We start from the raw sequence: 24,072 nt of genomic DNA, 5'->3' as shown, positions 1-24,072 counted from the left end.
GACAAGTTTAAAAATGAGCAGAGCAGATCACATTCGAACATCAAGGTCATTTCACTGAAGGGCAAAGCACTATTGGAGGAAAGATCACAGAAGCGCTTCACAGGAGGCTCCCAAGCACTGAGGATGTCACCTAGACAGGGGACGAAACATCTGCACCAGAAATTCCCAGCTCGGCAAACACAACCACAACAATGGAGAAAATACTACTCCATTGAGACTGTGATTCAGGATTAGCATGAACTTTCAAAACAGCTTCACCCAAGAACAAAGTGATTGCATTTGACCACATTGGGAGTTGGGGGTAGACTTTTGGTGTCCCCTTCGGTTCAACTGCCGGAGTTTTAAGTATTTTATGAGGTGAAACCTCATGGGGTGGGTGGGAATCTGAGCTAGATACCGGTGGTGAGAGTTGCTGGAGATGAGGCAATAGCAAGAAGTAGCGCAGCCACTGGGAAGGAATTTCCTGGGAAAGAACCAAGGGATCGGTTAAAGTGTGTTTGCTTTAATGCAAGGAGTATCAGGAATAAAAGTGATGAGCTTAGAGCATGGATCAGTACCTGGTGCTATGATGTTGTGGCCATAACAGAAACATGGGTTTCTCAGGGGCAGGAATGGTTGCTGGATGTTCCAGGGTTTAGAACATTTAAAAAGAATAGGGAGGGGGATTATAAGAGGAGGGGGTGTAACACTACTAATCAGAGAGGGTATCACAGCTGCAGAAGTTACCATTGGCGAGGAGGGTCTGCCTACTGAGTCAGTATGGGTGAAAATTAGGAACAGTAAGGGAGCAGTCACCTCATTAGGGGTTTACTGCAGGCCCCCCCCAATAGCAGCAGGGAGATTGAAGAAAGCATAGGTCGGCAGATTTTGGAAAAGTGTGAATGTAGTAGGGATGTTGTAATGGGTGACTTTAACTTTCCCAATATTGATTGGAACCTCCTTTGAGCAGATGGTTTGGAAGAAGCTGTTTTTGTAAGGTGTGTTCAGGAGGGTTTCCTAACTCAGTACGTTGACAGGCCGACGAGGGGAGAGGCCATTTTGGATTTGGTGCTCGGCAATGAGCCGGGGCAGGTGTCAGATCTTGCGGTGGGAGAGCATTTTGGTGATAGTGACCACAACTGCCTCACATTCTACATAGCTATGGAGAAGGAGAGAAGCCGGCACAATGGGAGGATATTTAATTGGGAAAAGGAAACTATGATGCTATCAGAGGTGAGTTGGGAAGCATGGACTGCGAGCAATTGTTCCATGGAAAGGGCACTATAGACATGTGGAGACTGTTTAAGGAACAGATGTTGCGAGTGATGCATAAATGTGTTCCTCTGAGACAGGCAGGAAGTGGTAAGATAAAGGGACCTTGGATGACGAGAGCGGAGGAGCTTCTCGTCAAAAGAAAGAAGGCAGCTTACGTAAGGTGGAGGAAGCAAGGGTCTTGCTCAGCTCTAGAGGATTACAGGCAGGCGAGGAAGGAGCTCAAAAATGGTCTGAGGAGAGCCAGGAGGGGGCATGAAAAAGGCTTGGCAGGAAGGATTAGGGAGAATCCAAAGGCATTTTACACGTATGTGAGGAATAAGAGAATGATCAAAGAAAGAGTTGGGCTGATCAGGGATAACATAGGGAACTTGTGTATAGAGTCTGAGGAGGTAGGGGAAACCTTAAATGAGGTTTTTGCTTCTGTCTTTACTAAAGAAAAGGACCTTGTAGTGAATAAAACCATTGAGGAGCAGGTAAACATGCTGGAACGGATAGAGACTGAGGAAGCTGATGTGCTGAAACATTTGACAAACATTAAGATTGACAAGTCGCCAGGGCCAGACCAGATTTGTCCTCGGCTGCTTTGGGAAGCGAGAAATGTGATTGCTTCGCTGCTTGCGAAGATCTTTGCATCCTCGCTCTCCACCAGCGTCGTACCTGAGGACTGGAGGGAGGCAAATGTAATTCCACTCTTCAAGAAAAGAAATAGGGAAATCCCCAGCAATTACAGACCAGTCAGTCTCACGTCTGTCATCTGCAAGGTGTTAGAAAGGATTCTGAGGGATAGGATTTATGACCATCTGGAAGAGCCTGGCTTGATTAAATGCAGTCAGCACGGCTTTGTGAGGGGCAGGTCATGCCTCACACATCTTATTGAGTTCTTTGAGGATGTTACAAGACAAGTTAATGAGGGTCGAGCAGTGGATGTGGTGTATTTGGACTTCAGCAAGGCATTTGATAAGGTTCCCCATGGTAGGCTCGTTCAGAAAGTCAGGAGGAATGGGATACAGGGAAACTTAGCTGTCTGGATAGAGATTTGGCTGGTCGACAGAAGACAGCGAGTGGTAGTGGAAGGAAAGTATTCTGCCTTGAAGTCAGTGGTGAGTGGTGCTCCACAGGGCTCTGTTCTTGGGCTTTGTAATTTTTATTAATGACTTGGATGTTGCCTGGTATGGAAGGAAAATCGTATGAGGAAAGACTGAGGCACTTGGGGCTGTTTTCACTAGAGAAAAGAAGGTTTAGGGGTGACTTGATTGAGGTGTATAAGATGATTAGGGGGTTAGATAGGGTAGACAGTATGAACCTTTTCCCGCGTATTGAGTCGGGTATTACAAGGGGGCATAGCTTTAAATTAAGGGGGGGTAGATATAGAACTGATGTTAGGGGTAGGTTCTTCACTCAGCGAGTCGTTAGTTCATGGAATGCCCTGCCAGTAACAGTGGTGGACTCTCCCTCTTTATGGGCATTTAAGAGGGCATTGGATAGGTATATGGAGGATAGTGGGTTAGTGTAGTTTAGGTGGGCTTGGATCGGCGCAACATCGAGGGCCCAAGGGCCTGTACTGCGCTGTATTCTTCTATGTTCTATGTTCTATGTTCTATGGATGAGGGGATTGAAGGATGGGTCAGCAAGTTTGCAGACGACACAAAGGTTGGAGATGCCGTTGACAGGATAGAGGACTGTTGTAGGCTGCAGCGTGACATTGACAGGATGCAGAGATGGGCTGAGAGGTGGCAAATGGAGTTCAACCTGGATAAATGCGAAGTGATGCATTTTGGAAGGTTGAACTTGAAAGTTGAGTACAGGATTAAAGACATGATTCTTGGCAGGGTGGAGGAACAGAGGGATCTTGGTGTGCAGGTACATAGATCCCTTAAAATTGCCACCCAAGTGAACAGGGTTGTTAAGAAAGCAGATGGTGTTTTGGCTTTCATTAACAGGGGGATTGAGTTTAAGAGCCGTGAGATCTTGTTGCAGCTCTATAAATCTTTGGTTAGACCGCACTTGGAATACTGTGTCCACTCCTGGTCGCCCTATTATAGGAAAGATGTGGATGCTTTGGAGAGGGTTCAGAGGAGGTTTACCAGGATGCTGCCTGGAATGGAGGGCTTATCTTACGAAGAGAGGTTGACTGAGCTCGGATTTTTTTCATTGGAAAAAAGGAAGAGAGGGGACCTAATTGAGGTGTACAAGGTAATGAGAGGCATAGATCGAGTTGATAGCCAGAGACTTTTTCCCAGGGCAGAAATTGTTAACATGAGTGGTTTATAAGCTGTTTGGCAGAAAGTATAGAGGGGATGTCAGAGGCGGGTTCTTTATGCAGAGAATTGAGAGAGCATGGAATGCATTGCTAGCAGCAGTTGTGGAAGCGAGGTCATTGGGGATATTTAAGAGACTGCTGGACATGCATGTGATCACAGAACTTTGAGGGTTCGTACATTAGGTTTACCTTACATGAGGATCAATGGTCGGCACAACATCGTGGGCTGAAGGGCCTGTTCTGTGCTGTACTGTTTTACATTCTATGAAAGTAAGAATGAAACAAAACCCCTGAAACACATTTCCACAGGGTTGGTGCCCAGAATGAACACAGGTCAATTTATACAAGATACCAAAATTCCGATTAAGGGCTCAGAAGAAAAACATGGCATCACAAAATAAATATTTGTGAAGAAAACAAAGCACAACTTCAAAACAGCCAGGACAGATATCTCCCAAAATAATCCAACAGCCTGATATACACAACCCCAAAACAAATTGCTCTATCATCAAACAAAACAGCCTCAACTCAAGGGATCAAGAAGTTAGGATGAGTTAAGTCTGAATTAGAGTAGTGCTGGAAAAGCACAGCAGGTCAGGCAGCATCCAAAGAGCAAAAAAAAAACCATTTTGGGCAAAAGCCCTTCATCAGGAATAGAGGCAGGAAGCCTGCTGGGTGGAGAGATAAATCAGAGGGGTGGGGAGAAAGTAGGATACAGTACAATAGGTGAATGGGGGTGGGGATGGAGGGAACAGATCAGAGAGGAGAGTGGAGTGGATAGGTGGGAAGGAAGATAGGCACGTAGGACAGGTCATGGGAACGGTGCTAGCTGGAACTGGGTAGGAAACTGGTGAAGTCCACATTGATGCCCTGGGATTGAAGTGTTCAGAGGTGCAAGATGAAGTTCAGGTTTCCAGTATCCGCAGTCCTCGTTTTCACCTGGGATAAGTTAAGGGCAATGCACATTACAGGTTCAATCTGACCAGAGGTGCAATTCTCCAAATAAGACAATGGTGTGGGGAAGCCAGTATTGGACTGGGACAGACAGTGCTCAGTTTCTCCAACTTTCACAATATCAGGTTAAAGTCCAACTGGTTTAATTTGAAGACTCGTGCTTGTAAATAAGCCTGTCATAAAACATCCTGGTGCTTGTGATTTGTAACTGCGTGCAAATAAGCAAGGCTCTTGTACAACACACCATGGTAATCTGCTTGATGTAAGGGTGGCTGATAAAAGTCTTTCCAGTCGATTCTGAGTGGGGTGGGGGGGATGGGGAGAGGTTAGTGTCAGGGCTGCTCCACACAGATGCGCCAGACCAGGTGGATGTACTTGGGTATCATAGTGAGCCTCTTGGCTTGGACAGCGGACACGTTGGTGTCCTCGAAGAGGTCAACCAGATAAAGCCTCGTTGGTCTCTTGCAGGACAATGAGGGCCGAGCTCTGGAAGGGCACGTGGGTCTAAAAATCCCGGGCAATGTCCTTTAAGCGCCTCACCCGCCGAACCAGCGAGAGCAATGCCCGCGCCCCTCCTTTTATATCGCCCTGAGCCGTCGGCGGCTGGCGCCCGGCATTCCCCTATTGGTCAGGAAGAACAAGCTTCTGATTGGTGCAGAGGTCACCGCGGCCGATTGGTCAATCGCTGATGCCATTGATTGGTTGAGAATCTGAATTGTGATTGGACGGTTTCTCAATCCCGGAACTAACTCTGAAGACCAGACATGATTTGGAGGAGCCGCTGTTCAGCTTCTCGTCCAACAGGTTGAATTGGAAGCACTAGCTTTCGGAGCGCCGCTCCTCCATCAGGACAACCCACAACCACCTGATGTGAAACCAGTGCTTCCAGTTTCACCTGTTGGACTATATCCTGGTCTTGTGGGATTTTTAATTCAATACCAAGGAAATTCAAACTGGGAGCTAATCGCTGCAGATCCTGGAAATCTACTGAAAACAAATAAAAAGATGCTGGAAATCACAAGGGATCAGGCAGCATCCCTGGGGAGAGAGCAAACTAACGTTTCATGTCTAGGTGACAGCTTTTGTTTTTGTTTTCAGCGGGAAATTCAAATGTAATTTCTTGCCCACAGGTTCATCGAGGGAAGGTGTTGCAGGCAGCAGTGAGAGCAGGAGAGGTAGAGCCTGGATATTCTGAACTGAGGGGGACGTTAGTACTGGGTGCATTTTGAAATGTGATGTGCGCTGGAGCCCAAGTTACCACAAATCTCTAATGGAAACAAAAACAAAATGCTAGAAATTAAAGCGGGTCAGGCAGCGTCTTTGGAGAGGCAAAAGTGAGAACTGCAGATGCTGGAGATTAGAGTCAGGATGAGAGTGGTGCTGGAAAAGCACAGCATTAGGGGAGCAGGAAAATCGACGTTTCGGGCAAGAGCCCTTCATCAGGAATGAGGTTGGGAAGCTCTGGGGTGGGGCTGGGGAGAAGGTCGCTGAGAGTGCAATAGGTGGGTGGAGGTGAGGGTGAAGGTGATACTCGGAGAGGAGGGTGGAGTAGATAGGTGGGAAGGAAGATGGAGAGATGGGACTGGTCATGAGGGTGGTGCTGAGCTGGAAGGTTGGGACTGGGGTAAGGTGGGCGGGGGGAGGGGTAATGAGGAAACTGGTGAAGTCTACGTTGATGCCCTGGGGTTGAAGTGTTCCGGGGCGGAAGAAGAGGCGTTCTTCCTCCAGGCATCGTGGTGAGGGAGCGGCGATGGAGGAGGCCCAGGACCTGTATGTCCTTGGCAGAGTGGGAGGGGGGAGTTGAAGTGTTCAGCCACAGGGTGGTGGGGTTGGTTGGTGCGGGTGTCCTGGAGATGTTCCCTAAAACCCTCTGCGAGCAGGAGTCCAGACTCCCCAATGTAGAGGAGAGCAACGGATACAAAAAATGACATTGGTGGATGTGCAGGTGAAACTTTGGATGTGGAAGGCTCCTTTGGGGCCTTGGCCAGAGATGAGGGGGGAGGTGTGGGCGCAGGTTTTGTAATTCCTGCCGTGACAGGGAAAGGTGTCAGGAGGGGAGGGGAGGATGGGTTGTTGTGGGGGGGAGCGTGGACCTGACCAGGTAGTTGCGGAGGGAACGGATGGAAAGTGGAAAGGGAGGAAAATGTACCTCTTGTGGTGGGGTCTGTTTGTCGGTGGTGGAAATGGCGAAGGATGATGTGACGTATTTGGTGGTTGGTGGGATGGAAAGGGAAGACCGGGCGGGGGGAGGGGGGTTCTGTCCATGTGCGGTTGGAGGGGTGGGGTTCGAGGACAGAGGTGCAGGATGTGGATGAGGGGAAATTGCGGTCTTTGAAGAAGGAGGCCATCTGGTGTGTTCTGTGGTGGAACTGGTCTTCCTGTGAGCAGAGGTGGAGGGTTTGGGAATATGGGTCGGCATTTTTACAGGAGGCAAGGTGGGAGGTGGTGTAGTCTAGGTAGCTGTGGGAGTCGGTAGGTTTGTAGAAAATGTCAGTGCTGAGTCAGTCAACATTGATGGAGATGAAGAGGTCCAGGAAGGGGAGGGAAGTGTCAGAGATGGTCCAGGTGAATTTAAGATCAGGGTGGAATGTGTTGGTGAAGTTGATGAACTATTCAACCTCCTCGCGGGAGCACGATGTGGAGCCGATGCAGTCATCAATGTAATGGAGGAAAAGATGGGGAATGGTGCCAGTGTAACTCCAGAAGATGGACTGTTTCACGGGGCCGACAAAGGGACAGGCATAGCTGGGGCCCATGCGGGCGTCCATGGCTGTGCCTTTCATCTGGAGGAAGTGGGAGGATTCAAAGGAGAAATTGTTGAGGTTGAGGGGCCAGTTCAGCCAAACAAATAAGTTTGTCAGTGGAAGGGTATCGGTGGGGAACTGGGAGAGGAAGAAACTAGTATCTTTGGAGAGCAAATTAATATTTTGATTCTAAGTGACAGCATTTTTTGTTTGTTTCCAGACAGGGAATTCCAATTTGATTTCTTCCCAACAGGTTCAGTGAAGGAAGATGTTGCAGGCAGAACAGAGAGCAGTAAAGGTAGGGCCTAGATATTCTGAACTTCGAGGTGCCTCAGTGCTGTGTGTATTTTGAACTGCAAGGTGCCTGATGGCTGAAATTAAATGGAGACCCGTTCAGTCACCTGACCCTCCAGGTACCTCAAATGCATATAAATGTAATCTAGTTCAAGTAAGTCTGATCTTTGGTTCGTTTGGATAGAGTCAATTCCAATGTTTGTTAGTTTCCTTGATATACTACTGTACAGATGTGAGCCGTGTTTGTGACTATGTATATAATTTTTTTTTAAAGAATAACATCTATTTTGAAACAAGAAGTGTGTGTTCTGAACTGTCAGGTGTCTCAGTCCTGTGTATATTCTGTACTGTCAGGTGTCTCAATGCTGTGTGTATTCTGAACTGTCAGGTGTCTCAGTGCTGTGTATATTCTGAACTGTCAGGTGTCTCAGTGCTGTGCGTATTCTGAACTGTCAGGTGTCTCAGTGCTGTGTGTATTCTGAACTGTCAGGTGTCTCAGTGCTGTGTGTATTCTGAACTGTCAGGTGTCTTCGTGCTGTGTGTATTCTGAACTGTCAGGTGTCTTCGTGCTGTGTGTATTCTGAACTGTCAGGTGTCTCAATGCTGTGTGTATTCTGAACTGTCAGGTGTCTCAAAGCTGTGTGTATTCTGAACTGTCAGGTGTCTCAGTCCTGTGTATATTCTGAACTATCAGGTGTCTCAGTGCTGTGTGTATTCTGAACTGTCAGGTGTCTCAGTGCTGTGTGTATTCTGAACTGTCAGGTGTCTCAGTCCTGTGTATATTCTGAACTATCAGGTGTCTCAGTGCTGTGTGTATTCTGAACTGTCAGGTGTCTCAGTGCTGTGTATATTCTGTACTGTCAGGTGTCTCAATGCTGTGTGTATTCTGAACTGTCAGGTGTCTCAGTGCTGTGTGTATTCTGAACTGTCAGGTGTCTCAGTGCTGTGTATATTCTGAACTGTCAGGTGTCTCAGTGCTGTGTGTATTCTGAACTGACAGCAGTCTTAATGTCATACAGTCATAGAGATGTACTGCATAGAAACAGACCCTTCAGTCCAATTCGTTCATGCCGACTAGATATCCCAACCCAATCTAGTCCCGCCTGCCAGCACCCGGCCCATATCCCTCCAAACCCTTCCTATTCATATACCCATCCAAATGCCTTTTCAATGTTGCAATTGTACCAGCCTCCTCCACTTCCTCTGGCAGCTCATTCATTACACTCATCGCCCCCTGCATGAAAAAGTTACCCCTTAGGTCTCTTCTTTATCATTCCCCTCTTACCCAAAACCTATACCCTCTCGTTCTGCAGTCCCCCAGCCCAGGGAAAAGACTTTGTCTATTTATCCTATCTATGCCCCTCATGATTTTATAAATCTATATAAGGCCACCCCTCGGCCTCTGACACTCCAGGGAAAACAGCCCCGGCCTGTTCAGCCTCTACCCATAGCTCAAATTTTCCAACCTTGGCAACGTGCTCGTAAATCTTGTCTGAACCCTTCAAATTATTGCAACATCATTCCGAAAGGAAGGAGACCAGAATTGCACGCAATATTCCAACAATGGCCGAACCAATGTCCTGTACAGCTGCAACATGACCTCCCAACTCCTGTATTCAATACTCTGACCAATAAAGGGAAGCATACCAAACACCTTCTTCACGATCCTATCTACCTGCAACTCCACTTTCAAGGAGCTGTGAGCCTGCACTCCAAGGTCTCTTTGTTCAGCAACACTCCATTAAGTGTATAAGTCCTGCAAAGGTTTGCTTTCCCAAAATGCAGCAACTCACATTTATCTAAATTAAATTCCATCTGCCACTTCTCAGCCTGTTGGCCCATCTGATCAAGGTCCCGTTGTAATCTGCCCACTGCACATCTAATTTTGGTGTCATCTGCAAACTTATTAACAATACCTCTTATGCTCACATCCAAATCATTTTTATAAATGACTAAAAATAGAGGGCCCAGCACCGATCCTTGTGGCACTCCAATGGTCACAGGCCTCCGGTCTGAAAAACAACCCCCACCGCCATCCTCTGTCTTCTAACTTTCAGCCAGTTCTGTATCCAAATGGCTAGTTCTCCCTGTATTCCATGAGATCTAACCTTGTTAATCAGTCTCCCATGGGGAACCTTGTCGAATGCCTTACATATAGATCATGTCTACTGCTCTGCGCTCATCATTCCTCTTTGTTACTTCTTCAAAACTCTCAGTCAAGATTGTGAGACATGATTTCCCATGCACAAAGCCATGTTGACTATCCCTAATCAGTCCTTGTCTTTCCAAATATAGAGCAACAGTGACATAGATGGGTTAACTCCAGGAAAGGTAAGAGAGGTAGGCAGGTAGTGCAGGAGTCTTCTATGGCTATCCCCATTTCATACAAGTATGCTGTTTTGGAAAATGTAGAGGGTGATGGATTCTCAAGGGAATGTAGCATGAACAGCCAAGTTTCTGGTATTGAGACTTGGCTCTAAAGCAATGTGGGGTACGTCGGGTTCCAAGAGATCAATTGTGTTAGGGGACTCTCTAGTCTATGGCACAGACTGACGTTTCTGTTGCCAGCAGCTAAAACTCCAAATGCTGTGTTTCCTCCCTGATGCCAGGATCAAGGATATCTCAGAGAGGGTGCAGAATGTTCTCAAGGGGGAGAGGGGTCAGCAGGAGGTCATTGTATACATTGGAACCTATGACATAGGAAGGGAAAAGGTTTAGATTCTGAAGATAGAATATAGAGATTTAGACAGGAAATTAAAAACGAGATCCATGAGGGTAGTAATATCTAGAATACTCCCATTGCAGTGAGCTAGTGAGGGTGGGAATATAAGGATTGAGCAGATGAATGTATGGCTGAGGAGCCAGTGTATGATTAGATTACTTACAGTGTGGAAACAGGCCGTTTGACCCAACAAGTCCACACCGACCCTTGAAAGAGCAACCCATACAGACCCATTCCCCTACATTTACCCCTTCACCTAACACTACGGGCAATTTAGCATGGCCAATTCACCTGACCTACACATCTTTGGACTGTGGGAGGAAACCGGAGCACCCGGAGGAAACCCACGCAGACCCAGGGAGAACGTGCAAACTCAACACAGACAGTTGCCCGAGGCAGGAATTGAACCCAGGTCTCTGGCGATGTGAGGCAGCAGTGCTATGGGAGAAGGATTCACATTTTTGGATCATTACAATCAAGATACCTAACAGGGAAGGCAGATGAACTCAGGAAATGGTTAGGAAAATGGGGTGGGATATCACAGCAATTACAGAAACATGTCTCAGGGATGGACCGGACTGAGAACTTAATGTTCCAAGATACAAATGCTACAGGAAGGAGAGAAAGGGAGGCAGGAGAGGAGAGGGAGTGGCATTTTTGATAAGGGCTAGTATCACAGCTGTGCTGAGGGAGGTTATTCCCAGAAATACATCCAGGGAAGTTATTTGGGTTGAACTGAGAAATAAAAAAGGGATGATCACCTTATTGCGATTGTTTTATAGATCCCCTCTTGGTCAGAGGGAAATTGAGAAACAGATTTGTGAGGACATCTCAGCTATCTGTAAGGATAATAGGGTGGTTATGGTAGGGGATTTTAGCTTTGCAAACATAGACTGGGACTGCCATAGTGTTAAGTGTTTAGATAGAGAGCAATTTGTTTAGTGTGTACAAGAAAATTTTCTGATTTTCAATATGTGGATGTACCTATGAGAGGAGATACGGAACTTGGCCTATTCTTGGGAAATAAAGTAGTGCAGGTGACTGAGGTGTCAGTAGGGGAGCACTTTGGGGCCAGCGACCATAATTCTATTGGTTTTAAAATAGTGATGGAAAAAGATAGATCAGGTCCTGGGGATTTATCCAGATTTATGTGTTTCGAGACATTCAGCTTTTCCTCGTCTCTCACCTTCCTTTCTATCCTACCTGAAGCATTTGTATCCTGGAACATTAAGCTGCCAGTCCTGCTCATCTCTGAGCCATGTTTCAGTAATTGCTATGATATCCCGTCCCATGTTCCTAAACATGCCCTGAGTTCATCTGCCTTTCCCTGTTAGGCCTCAGACATTGAAATAAATACAGTTTAATTTATCAGACGTACCTTGTTCTCTGCTTTGTCCCTGCCTGCCCTGACTGTTAGCCCTCACTTCTGTTCTCAACTGTACCAGTCTCAGACCGATCTCTTTCCTCACTATCTCTCTGGGTCACAACCGCACCCCTCCCCACTGCCAACCTTTCTAGATTAAATCCTCTCGAGCAGCTCTCACAAACCTCTTGTGTGTATTCTGAACTGTCAGGTACATTATTGCTGTGTGTATTCTGAACTGTCAGGTATCTCAGTGCTGTGTATATTCTGAACTGTCTGGTGTCTCAGTGCTGTGTATGTTCTGAACTGTCAGGTGTCTCAGTGCTGTGTGTATTCTGAACTGTCAGGTGTCTCAGTGCTGTGTATATTCTGAACTGTCTGGTGTCTCAGTGCTGTGTATGTTCTGAACTGTCAGGTGTCTCAGTGCTGTGTGTATTCTGAACTGTCAGGTGTCTCAGTGCTGTGTATGTTCTGAACTGTCAGGTGTCTCAGTGCTGTGTATATTCTGAACTGTCTGGTGTCTCAGTGCTGTGTATGTTCTGAACTGTCAGGTGTCTCAGTGCTGTGTATATTCTGAACTGTCAGGTGTCTCAGTGCTGTGTATATTCTGAACTGTCAGGTGTCTCAGTGCTGTGTATATTCTGAACTGTCAGGTGTCTCAGTGCTGTGTGTATTCTGAACTGTCAGGTGTCTCAGTGCTGTGTGTATTCTGAACTGTCAGGTGTCTCAGTGCTGTGTATATTCTGAACTGTCTGGTGTCTCAGTGCTGTGTATATTCTGAACTGTCAGGTGTCTCAGTGCTGTGTGTATTCTGAACTGTCAGGTGTCTCAGTGCTGTGTGTATTCTGAACTGTCAGGTGTCTCAGTGCTGTGTATATTCTGAACTGTCAGGTGTCTCAGTGCTGTGTGTATTCTGAACTGTCAGGTGTCTCAGTGCTGTGTGTATTCTGAACTGTCAGGTGTCTCAGTGCTGTGTATATTCTGAAATGTCTGGTGTCTCAGTGCTGTGTATATTCTGAACTGTCAGGTGTCTCAGTGCTGTGTGTATTCTGAACTGTCAGGTGTCTCAGTGCTGTGTGTATTCTGAACTGTCAGGTGTCTCAGTGCTGTGTATATTCTGAACTGTCAGGTGTCTCAGTGCTGTGTGTATTCTGAACTGTCAGGTGTCTCAGTGCTGTGTGTATTCTGAACTGTCAGGTGTCTCATTGCTGTGTGTATTCTGAACTGTCAGGTGTCTCAGTGCTGTGTATATTCTGAACTGTCAGGTGTCTCAGTGCTGTGTATATTCTGAACTGTTTGGTGTCTCAGTGCTGTGTGTATTCTGAACTGTCAGGTGTCTCAGTGCTGTATATATTCTGAACTGTCAGGTGTCTCAGTGCTGTGTATATTCTGAACTGTTTGGTGTCTCAGTGCTGTGTATATTCTGAACTGTCAGGTGTCTCAGTGCTGTGTATGTTCTGAACTGTCAGGTGTCTCAGTGCTGTGTATATTCTGAACTGTCTGGTGTCTCAGTGCTGTGTATGTTCTGAACTGTCAGGTGTCTCAGTGCTGTGTATATTCTGAACTGTCAGGTGTCTCAGTGCTGTGTATATTCTGAACTGTCAGGTGTCTCAGTGCTGTGTATATTCTGAACTGTCAGGTGTCTCAGTGCTGTGTGTATTCTGAACTGTCAGGTGTCTCAGTGCTGTGTGTATTCTGAACTGTCAGGTGTCTCAGTGCTGTGTATATTCTGAACTGTCTGGTGTCTCAGTGCTGTGTATATTCTGAACTGTCAGGTGTCTCAGTGCTGTGTGTATTCTGAACTGTCAGGTGTCTCAGTGCTGTGTGTATTCTGAACTGTCAGGTGTCTCAGTGCTGTGTATATTCTGAACTGTCAGGTGTCTCAGTGCTGTGTGTATTCTGAACTGTCAGGTGTCTCAGTGCTGTGTGTATTCTGAACTGTCAGGTGTCTCAGTGCTGTGTATATTCTGAACTGTCTGGTGTTTCAGTGCTGTGTATATTCTGAACTGTCAGGTGTCTCAGTGCTGTGTGTATTCTGAACTGTCAGGTGTCTCAGTGCTGTGTGTATTCTGAACTGTCAGGTGTCTCAGTGCTGTGTATATTCTGAACTGTCAGGTGTCTCAGTGCTGTGTGTATTCTGAACTGTCAGGTGTCTCAGTGCTGTGTGTATTCTGAACTGTCACGTGTCTCATTGCTGTGTGTATTCTGAACTGTCAGGTGTCTCAGTGCTGTGTATATTCTGAACTGTCAGGTGTCTCAGTGCTGTGTATATTCTGAACTGTTTGGTGTCTCAGTGCTGTGTGTATTCTGAACTGTCAGGTGTCTCAGTGCTGTGTATATTCTGAACTGTCAGGTGTCTCAGTGCTGTGTGTATTCTGAACTGTCATGTGTCTCAGTGCTGTGTATATTCTGAACTGTCAGGTGTCTCAGTGCTGTGTGTATTCTGAACTGTCAGGTGTCTCGGTGCTGTGTGTAATCTGATCTGTCAGGTGTCTCAGTGCTGTGTATATTCTGAACTCTCAGGTGTATCAGTGCTGTGTATATTCTGAACTGTCAGGTGTCTCGGTGCTGTGTATATTCTGAACTGTCAGGTGTCTCAGTGCTGTGTATATTCTGAACTGTCAGGTGTCTCAGTGCTGTGTGTATTCTGAACTGTCTGGTGTCTCAGTGCTGTGTGTATTCTGAACTGTCTGGTGTCTCAGTCCTGTGTGTATTCTGAACTGCCAGGTGTCTCAGTGCTGTGTATATTCTGAACTGTCAGGTGTCTCAGTGCTGTGTATATTCTGAACTGTCAGGTGTCTCAGTGCTGTGTATATTCTGAACTGTCAGGTGTCTCAGTGCTGTGTGTATTCTGAACTGTCTGGTGTCTCAGTGCTGTGTGTATTCTGAACTGTCAGGTGTCTCAGTGCTGTGTGTATTCTGAACTGTCTGGTGTCTCAGTGCTGTGTATATTCTGAACTGTCAGGTGTCTCAGTGCTGTGTGTATTCTGAACTGTCAGGTGTCTCAGTGCTGTGTATGTTTTGAACTGTCAGGTGTCTCAGTGCTGTGTCTATTCTGAACTGTCAGGTGTCTCAGTGCTGTGTATATTCTGAACTGTCAGGTGTCTCAGTGCTGTGTATATTCTGAACTGTCAGGTGTCTCAGTGCTGTGTGCACGGTATTCTGAACCGTTCTCCCTCAGTGATCTGGCGGGTTGCTCTGTTAGTGCATTGTCAGTGGGTTGGCTCTGGTCTCAGTGAGTGGATCAAATTACCCTCGCAGGCTGGCTGCGGGTTCAAACACACCTCTTCCGTCCCTTCCCACCCAGGAACCGTGCCTGCACTGCTCTCTGTAAGAACACGAGGAAGTGAATCTCAGAGCAGGACACCGCCAAACGCTGGGAGTTGCCGGCGGGATGGATTCCGGGCAGCGGGCTGGGAGCTGGAGAGAGGAGTTGGTTTGTGCGGTGTGCCTCGGGCTGTTTGTGGATCCAGTGACCCTGGACTGTGGTCACAGTTACTGCCGCTCCTGTATCACAGGCTGCTGGCAAGCCCAGGAGACCAACTTCTGCCCCGAGTGTCTGCAGGTGTTCCCGGGGCTAACCCTCAGGTCGAACCGGGCTCTCACCAACCTGGCCGGGAGGGCGAGGCAGCTGAGCAGGACCCGGAGGATGGCGAGCCAGCAGCTCCACTGTGAGCTGCACCAGGAAGGAGTGAAGCTGCTGTGTGAAACCGACCAGGAGCTCCTCTGCAGCATCTGCCGGGACAGCCGGGAGCACAGATATCACACCTTCATCCCCCTCAATGAGGCTGTGGGCCTTTACAAGGTGAACAAGGCCAACCGGAGGGAGCAGACCACGCGTTCAACCGGTGCAGGACTCTGTCCCTCAATTCTGGGAAGCTCCAGTTTTAGGGACATTCGCTGAGACCCTGAGGGTAGAGGATCGGAACCAGGTCAGCCACAGAGTCTGAGCTCCCCCGGGTGGGGGCTGACACCAGGAGGTGACCCTCAGGGATACCCCATGAGGAGGTGATGGACTGAGTGGTGTTGTGTTAACCCAGAGTTGGACAAGCAGGAGGCTGGGAGAGCACAGCAAGCCAGGCAGCATCAGGAGGTGGAGAGGTCAATGTTTCAGGTGTAACCCTTCTTCAGGACTTGGGCTGGGGGTGTAAGGGGAGCACCCAGGTAATGTTCTGGGGACCCGGGTTCAAATCCCGCCTCTGCACAGATGGTGGACATTAAACTCAATCTAAAATAAAATCTAGATTTAAAGATCTAACGCTGACCAGGAATCCATTGGTGATTATTGTTACTGCCATCCTTACCTGGTCTGGCCTACGTGTCACTCCAGACCCACAGCAAAGGGGTTTGACACTTAACTGCCCTCTGGGCAATTAGGGATGGGTAATAAATGCTGGCCTGGCCAGCGATGCCCACATCCCGTGAATGAATATTTAAAAATTATTGACACTCTGGTACCTGAATCTGAACAAGGCAGTACTGCAGTCAAGAACTGTTCATGTGGAAACAAAGTGGGAGTTGGTGACCATTTTCCAGCCTCTGTAGAGATATGAGACGAACAGGGAGGAGCTGAAGTAGGAGAAAGTGAGGACTGCAGATGCTGGAGAATCAGAGTTGAACTGGGTGGTGTTGGAAAAGCACAGCAGGTCAGGCAGCATCTGAGGAGCAGGAGAGTCAACATTTTGGGCAAAAGCCCTGATGGAGGGTGAGGATCAGAAATAGGCCATTCAGCCCATCGAGTCAGCTCCTCTCATCAATGTGATCCTGGCTGATCTGATAATCCCTGACTCCAGTTTCCGATCTTTTCCCCATAACCTTTGATTCCCTCACTCATTAAAAACCTGTCTGGTCCGCCTTGGATGTCTTTAACAGCACAACCTCTACAGCTCTCAGTGGTAGAGAATTGCACAGATTCACTCCCCTCTAAAAGAGATGAAATTCCTCCTCATCTCTGTCTTAAATAGACACCCCCTTATTCTTGGATGATGCCCTTTGGTCCCAGACTCTCCCACAAGTGGAAACAACATTTCCACAGCTACCCTGTCAAATCTCCAAAGGATCATGTACATTTTCATAAAGTCACCTCCGAATCTTCAAACCTCTTAATGAACCTCAAAACAAAATCCTTCCAGATCCAGGACCATCCAAACAAACCTTTTCTGGGCTGCCTCCACTGGCGTCTTCACAGTATTCCAGCTTTGGTCTAACTGGTGTCCTCTGTACCTTCAGGAGAAACATCCCACAGCAGTCTCATCCTACACCTTTCCCCGTAAGCTCGTACGTGTGTATGAATTAGAGAGAGAGAGAGAACTCTCAGTGTAGATTGATGAGGACTGACCTCGGGCTGAGGAGCTTCAGTCACATAGACTGGTGACAGTCTTTTCTGGGAGAAGAGAAAGCCAAGGTTAGATTTGATAAGAGTCACACAGCAAGAAAACAGGCCCTTCGGCCCAACCCGTCCATGCCGACGCAGTATCTTAAACTGAACTCGTCCCACTTGCCTGCATTTGGCCCATATCTCTCTCAAACCCTTCCTATCCATGTATCTGTCTGAAAGTCTTAAATGTTCCACTACTTCCTCTGGCAGCTCGTTCCGTGTACGCACCACCCTCCGTGTGAAAGACTTGTCCCTCAGATCTCTTTCAAGTCTCTCCCCTCTCACCTTAAACCTATGTCCACTAGTTTTGGACTACCCTTCCCAGGGGAAAAGACTTTGGCTATTCACTGTATCTTAGCCTGTCATAATTTTCCAAACCTCTCTAATGTCACCCCTCAGCCTCCTCGGCTCCAGAGAAACAGGAGAAAGTGAGGGCTGCAGATGCTGGAGATCAGAGCTGAAAATGTGTTGCTGGAAAAGCGCAGCAGGTCAGGCAGCATCCAAGGAACAGGAGAATCGATGTTTCTGGCATAAGCCCTGAAGAAGGGCTTATGCCTGAAACGTCGATTCTCCTGTTCCTTGGATGCTGCCTGACCTGCTGCACTTTTCCAGCAACACATTTTCAGTCCAGAGAAACAGTCTCGCCTCTCCTCATGACTCGAACTCTCCAATCTTTGTAGCCTTGGTGAATTACTGCTGGGGAAGTGTTGAAAATCACGATGGGTCTGGGCAGAGTGGAGAGGGAGAAATATGTTCTGGTTGGTTTGGGGATTGAGAACCAGGGCGTGTACAGATATGAGGGACAGTACTGGTCGGAGAAGCCGAGGAGATAGGAAGGGAAAGGCTTTCTCCGTCCTGTGGGATTTTGGGGTTTGGGATGCTCTGTCTGGGTGCATGACAGAGGCAGGTCCAAAAGGGTGGGAGTGGGGGTGGGGGTGTGGTGTGCACCCAAGAGGGAATTGAATCCAGGAAGATGGCAGCAGACATACAATGGGGCTGAATGGGACCACGTCTGTCCCGTTGTGCAGAGAGATTGGGGGGGGTGGCTTCCACACCACTTCATCCTGCCCAATCCACTTTTCTGGGAATGTCTGAAGGCCCCCGTTCAGGAATTTATGCTCTCGTTTACAGGATCAGCTGAAATCGTCCTTGGATTTGGCCGCCAAAAGGAAGGCCCAGCTGCTCAAGGCTAAATTCAACCAGGAGCAGAAGATCTCCCAAGTCAAGGTGAGATGCCCGTTTGGTCACTTCTCCAAACCCCAGTTTCTTTCCCTCTCCCCTCCCCCCCCACCCCACACCCCCCAACTCCCCGGTTTGAAACATTTTGATCGTGTGCCTGTGTTCCAATGGGTTCAGGAGCAGTCACGCAATCTGCAAGTCCACATCAAGTATGAATTCGCCAAGATGCACCGGACTCTGAGTGAGATGGAGCGGCGCCTGGACGGAGATCTCCGTGCACGGGGGGGGATGATCCTGGAGGCTATGCGAGGGAACCTGCGGGAGATTCAGGGTGCCCTGGACTCCGCCGAGCGGGTTCTGACCGAGTTTCAGTCGCGGCTCGATCGGCCGGACGTATTGACCATCCTCAAGGTAAGGAGAGAAACGTAGCAGTCTTCGGTAATCGGCATCTTGGTATTGCCAAGAATCACCTGGAGTGGGGAGTAAACGCTGCCCCCTACGTACCCACTGGGGAGGGGGGGTTCAGTGTTCTGTATCCCGATCATTGGAAGTGAAGGGGTGACTGGGAATGAGGACCAGGCGGGGGCCATTCAGCCCAGCAAACATGCTTTAAAACAGTGCAACCAGATCATGGCCCATCTTTTATCCCAAGACCATTTTCCTGCAATATCTCTGTATCCCCTGATATCTGGAAATCTCCAGGGATTTACCAGGATGTTTCTGGGAATGGAAGGTCTGTGTTGTCCTGAAAGGCTGGATAGGGTGGGACCCTCCTCACTGGATCGTGACCTTAGAGAGGTTTATAAAATCGTGACGGGTTAAGGTCGGATACTGGAAATCTCAAGGGATTTCCCAGGATGTTCCTGGGTATGGAGGGTTTGAGTTATAAGGAGAGGCTGGGGCCTTCCTCATTGGAGCGGAGGCCGTTGAGGGGTGACCTTATAGAGGTTCATAAAATCATGAGGGCCATAGATCAGGTGAATGGCACCTGGGATGAGGGATTTCAAGACGAGGGGGTATAAGGTTAAAGTGAGAGGAGAGAGATTTTAAAGGACACAGGGCAAATGCTTTCCCCAGAAGGTGGTTTGTGTGTGAAGTGAACTTCCTGAGGAAGTGGTGGATGTGGGCACAATTACAATGTTTCAAAGACATTTGGATAAGTACGTGAATAGGACAGGTTTGGAGGGATTTGGGGATGAGCAGGTAGGTTGGACGAGTGTCGAAGAGTGTGGTGCTGGAAAAGCACAGCCCGGTCAGGCAGCATCCGAGGAGCAGGAGAGTCAACGTTTCGAATAAAAGCTCTTCATCTGGAATGCTGCCTGACTGGCTGTGCTTTTCCAGCACCGCACTCTTCGACTTTGATCTCCAGCATCTGCAGTCCTCACTTTCTCCAGGGAGGTGGGACTGGTTTAGTTTGGGATTAGGGTCAGCCGGGACTGGTTGGACTGAAGGGTCTGTTTCTGTGCTTTATGACTCTGCGACTATGACTCAATGAGTGAGACTCTGCACTCCTCTGGGGCAGAGAATTGACCAGGATCACCACTCTCCGGTTCAAAGAAATCCCTCCTTATCTCAGTCCGAAATGGCCTGACCCGTGTTCCGAGGGAGCGTGTTCAATCCATTCACACGTGTTGTATGACCCTTTGATCTTTTCCCTATAAATTCTGCGTCTACGGTCTCCCTCTCTCACTCGCACCTGATGCAGGAGCAGCGCTCCTAAAGCTGGTGTTTTCAAATAAACTTGTCCAACTATAACCTGGTGTCATGTGACTTTTGACCTTGTCCCGTGTCATCGTATTCAGGTCTTGATCTGTCTGTCAAAAGTTGACTTGTGTTTCTGTTTTGTTTCAGGAGAAAGATTCCTGGAATGCCAAGTATGACTTTCCTTTATTTACAAACACAAATTGTTAACAAACACAGCTTAATCTTTTAATGCAAAAAGAAAGGAAATATATTTTTCAATCTTTGAACATTGAACTTGCAGGATTAGTCACAATGCGATGGAACTGGTGGACATGGATCTTCCTCTGGGGATATTCAGAGGTCCCTTGCAGTATATTGCCTGGAGAGAAATGCTGGACACTATCAGCCCAGGTAAAGAGATGTCTGTGTTCTCAGTCCCAGTTAGTAGAGCAGTGATTTCAAAGTACGTGGCGGAGGAAAATGGAAAAGAAAATATGAGGCGGTGTTGGGGGAGGGAATTAAACACAACTTGAGCACCTCTCCCACTCTTGCCAATAGCCACCTGGTGGAAGGTTCACCTCCCATTGATCCACATTATACTCCATCTGCCAAATATTTTCCCACTCGCTCAACTGGTGTTGGTTCCTGGTTAGAACAAAGAACATGCCCTTCGGCCCTCCAAGCCTGAGCCGATCCAAATCTACTGTCTAAACCTGTCGCCCAGTTCCTAAGCATCTGGATCCCTCTGCTCCCCACCTACTCATACATCTGTCCAGACGCATCTTAAATGAATCCACTGTGCCTGCCTCTGCCACCTCTGCTGGCAACGCGTTCCAGATACCCACCACCCACATGCGGTAAAGTACTTGCCGCATGTATCCCCCTTAAACGTTTCACCTCTCACCTTGAAAGCGTGACCTCTCGTTATTGAATCCTTCACCCTGGGAAAAAGCTTATCTCTATCCACCCTGTCTATCCCTTTCATGATTTTGTAAAACTCAATCAGGTGCCCCCTCAATCTCCATTTCTCTAATGAAAGGAAACCTAACCTACTCAATCTCTCTTCATAGCTAGCACCTTCCATCCCAGGCAACATCCTCGTAAACCTTCTCTGCACCCTCTCCAAAGCATCCACATCCTTTTGGTAATGTGGTGACCAGAACTGTACACAGTTCCCGAAGTCACTGCCGCATATCCGAGTTGGAAGCCCGCGCAGTCAGAAAATTACAGGGGACGCTGGACAGGGGCTGCCATTGAGAAAGTGACCTGTTTATCCTGACCCAACCCTGGGAATTATAGAGCAGTGGGCCTTACTTCGGTTGAGGGTAAAGTGTTGGACTCGGTTATAAGAGACAGGATTTATAATAAGATTTATAATAAAGAAATAAATTGATTAAGGATATTCAACAAGGTTTTGTGAAGGGTAGGTCGTGTCTCACAAACCTTATTGAGTTCTTTGATAAGGTGACCAAACAGGTGGATGAGGGTAAAGCCCTCGATGTGGTGTATAGGGGTTTCAGTAAGGTGTTTGATAAGGTTCCCCAAGGTAGGCTATTGCACAAAATACGGAGGCATGGGATTGAGGGTGGTTTAGCGGTTTGGATTAGAAATTAGCTAGCGGAAAGAAGACAGAGGATGGTGGTTGATGGGAAATGTTCATCCCAGAGTTTTGTTACTTGTGGTATACCACAGGGCTCTGTTTTGGGTCCACTGCTGTTTGTCATTTTTATAAATGACCTGGATGAGGGCGTAGATGGATGGGTTAGTAAATTTGCGGATGACACTAAGGTCGGTAGAGTTATGGATAGCGCCAAAGGAGTTTGCAGGTTATAGATAAGCTGCAGAGCTGGGCAGAGAGGTGGCAAATGGAGTTTAATACAGAAAAATGTGAGGTGATTCACTTTGGAAAGAGTAACAGGAATGCAGAGTACTGGGTTAACGGTAAGATTCTTGGTCGTGTAGATGAGCAGAGAGATCTCGGTGTCCATATGCTTAGATCCCTGAAAGTTGCCACCCAGATTGATAGGGTTGTTAAGAAGGCATATGGTGTGTTAGGTTTTATTGGTGGAGGGATTGAGGTCAGGCTGCAGCTGTACAAAATTCTGATGCGGCCTCACTTGGTGTATTGCATACAGTTCTGGTCACCACATTATCGGAAGGATGTGGAAACATTGGAAAGGGTTCAGAGGAGATTTACTAAGATGTTGCCTGGTATGGAGGGAAGGTCTGATGAGGAAAGGCTGAGGGACTTGAAGCTGTTTTTGTAAGAGAGAAGCAGGTTGAGAGGTGACTTAATTGAGACATATAAGATAATCAGGGGGTTAGATAGGGTGGAGAGTGAGAGCCTTTTTCCTCGGATGGTGATAGCTAGTACGAGGGAACATAGAGTTACATTGAGGGGTGATAGTTATAGGGCAGATATCTGATGTAGTTTCTTTACTCAGAGTAGTACAGGTGTGGAATGTACTGCCTGCAACAGTCATAGACGCACCAACTTTAAGGGCATTTAAATGGTCATTGGATAAACATATGGACAAAAATGTAATAGTGTAGGTTCGATGGGCTTCAGATTGGTGCAGGTCAGTGCAACATCGAGGGCCGAAGGGCCTGTACTGCGCTGTAATGTTCCATATTATTCTATTCATTGTTTTCTGCCTGTCAGCCACCTCAGTCCATGTCAATACCCCGTACCACCCTGCCCTCGCAATTCCATGCACTTTCAGTTTACACGTTGATCTCTTACCCGGGACCTCAGTAAAGGCCTCCTGAAAGTCCAAGTAAACCACATCCAGCGGCTCCCCCGAGCAACTTCACGAGTTACATCCAATCACTTTGACGAGCACGATTTCCCTTTCGGAAATCCATGCTGACTCTGCCCAATGTTATCACTGTTTTCTGAGTACTCTCCCATTATACCTTTTCCCGTGGACCCGAGCACGTTCCCTGATGATAACAGGCTAATGGGGGTGGCACGGTGTCTCAGTGGTTAGTGTTGCTGCCTCACAGCGCCAGGGACCCGGGTTCGATTTAACTCATTCACCCTCTGCCTTTTCTTTCTGTGTTGTTTTTCTTCCCCCGCTCAGTGCCGGCCGCTCTGACCCTGAATCCGAAAACCGCCAACCCCTGGCTGGTCCTGAGTGAGGACCAGTCGGCCGTGAGGATGGGAGACCGAAGGCAGGAGCTCCCAGACCTGCCCCAGAGGTTCGACCGGTGCGCTTGTGTGCTGGGGTCGGAGGGATTCACATCGGGGAGGCACTACTGGGAGGTTGAGGTGGGGGACAAGACCGAGTGGGACCTGGGAGTGGCGAAGAGGTCCTGCAAGAGGAAGGGGAGAATCAGACGGACCCCCGAGGACGGCTACTGGAGACTGAGCCTCCGAGGTGGGAGCGAGTACACAGCCTTCACCTCGCCCCCGACCAGCCTGAGCGTCGTTCCGAGGCCGAGGAAGGTCGGGGTGTACCTGGACTACGAGGGGGGGCAAGTGTCGTTTTACAACGCAGACAGTATGTCCCACCTCCACACTTTCACTGACGCCTTCACAGAGAAACTCTACCCGTACCTCTGCCCCTGTTTGAACGACGGTGGGAAAAATTTGGTGTTTATGAAAATCTGCGGGGTGAAGGCCCACTCTCTGACGTCACGCGGCCGGAGTCTAACTCCCAGCGCAGTGGGCCCGTGAGGAAAGGGCGATGATCTCCCCCTGCTGTGTTATCGGCTTTTCAGGATTTCATTGCCTGTCGTAACAACTAAAGCAAGGTCTTTACTCCTGCGTTCCTGGATGGGCCCAGCATTTATTGTCTTTCCCTAATTGCCCCTAATTTAGGAGGCGGGGGATGAGCTGCCCTCTTGACCCGGTGCGGTCCCTGAGCTGTACGGTTTGGGAAAGGAATTCCCGGATTTCGACCCAGAGACAGTGATGTAGTTCCAATCAGGACAGCACAGAACATCACCTTTTACTTCTCTCAGCCTGGTCCCTCAGCCCAGTGTGGCAGCGTCTCGGCCTGGTCCCTCAGCCCAGTGTGGCAGTGTCTCGGCCTGCTCCCTCAGCCCAGTGTGGCAGTGTCTCGGCCTGATCCCTCAGCCCAGTGTGGCAGTGTCTCTGCCTGGTCCCTCAGCCCAGTGTGGCAGTGTCTCGGCCTGCTCCCTCAGCCCAGTGTGGCAGTGTCTCGGCCTGATCCCTCAGCCCAGTGTGGCAGTGCCTCAGCCTGCTCCCTCAGCCCAGTGTGGCAGTGTCTCGGCCTG

General features: G+C 48.3%; 1 protein-coding gene across 1 annotated transcript; it reads left to right on the top strand.

Annotated features, from left to right (window-relative positions):
- Positions 1-14,959: 14,959 nt before the first annotated feature.
- On the top strand, positions 14,960-23,813 carry LOC148140599 (zinc-binding protein A33-like). Its single transcript, XM_087978891.1, has 6 exons — positions 14,960-15,396; positions 18,100-18,195; positions 18,325-18,558; positions 19,999-20,021; positions 20,132-20,241; positions 22,914-23,813. Exons 1-6 carry the CDS (start codon positions 14,986-14,988, stop codon positions 23,507-23,509), a joined length of 1,470 nt encoding a protein of 489 aa, XP_087835017.1. The 5' UTR covers positions 14,960-14,985; the 3' UTR covers positions 23,510-23,813.
- Positions 23,814-24,072: the final 259 nt, after the last annotated feature.

The sequence above is a fragment of the Chiloscyllium plagiosum genome, unplaced genomic scaffold (assembly GCF_037043375.1).
Source record: "Chiloscyllium plagiosum isolate Xiang-an unplaced genomic scaffold, Cpla_swu_hap1 HiC_scaffold_35, whole genome shotgun sequence".
Classification (NCBI taxonomy): Eukaryota; Metazoa; Chordata; class Chondrichthyes; order Orectolobiformes; family Hemiscylliidae; genus Chiloscyllium; species Chiloscyllium plagiosum.
This window is presented reverse-complemented; position numbering and strand designations above follow the sequence as displayed.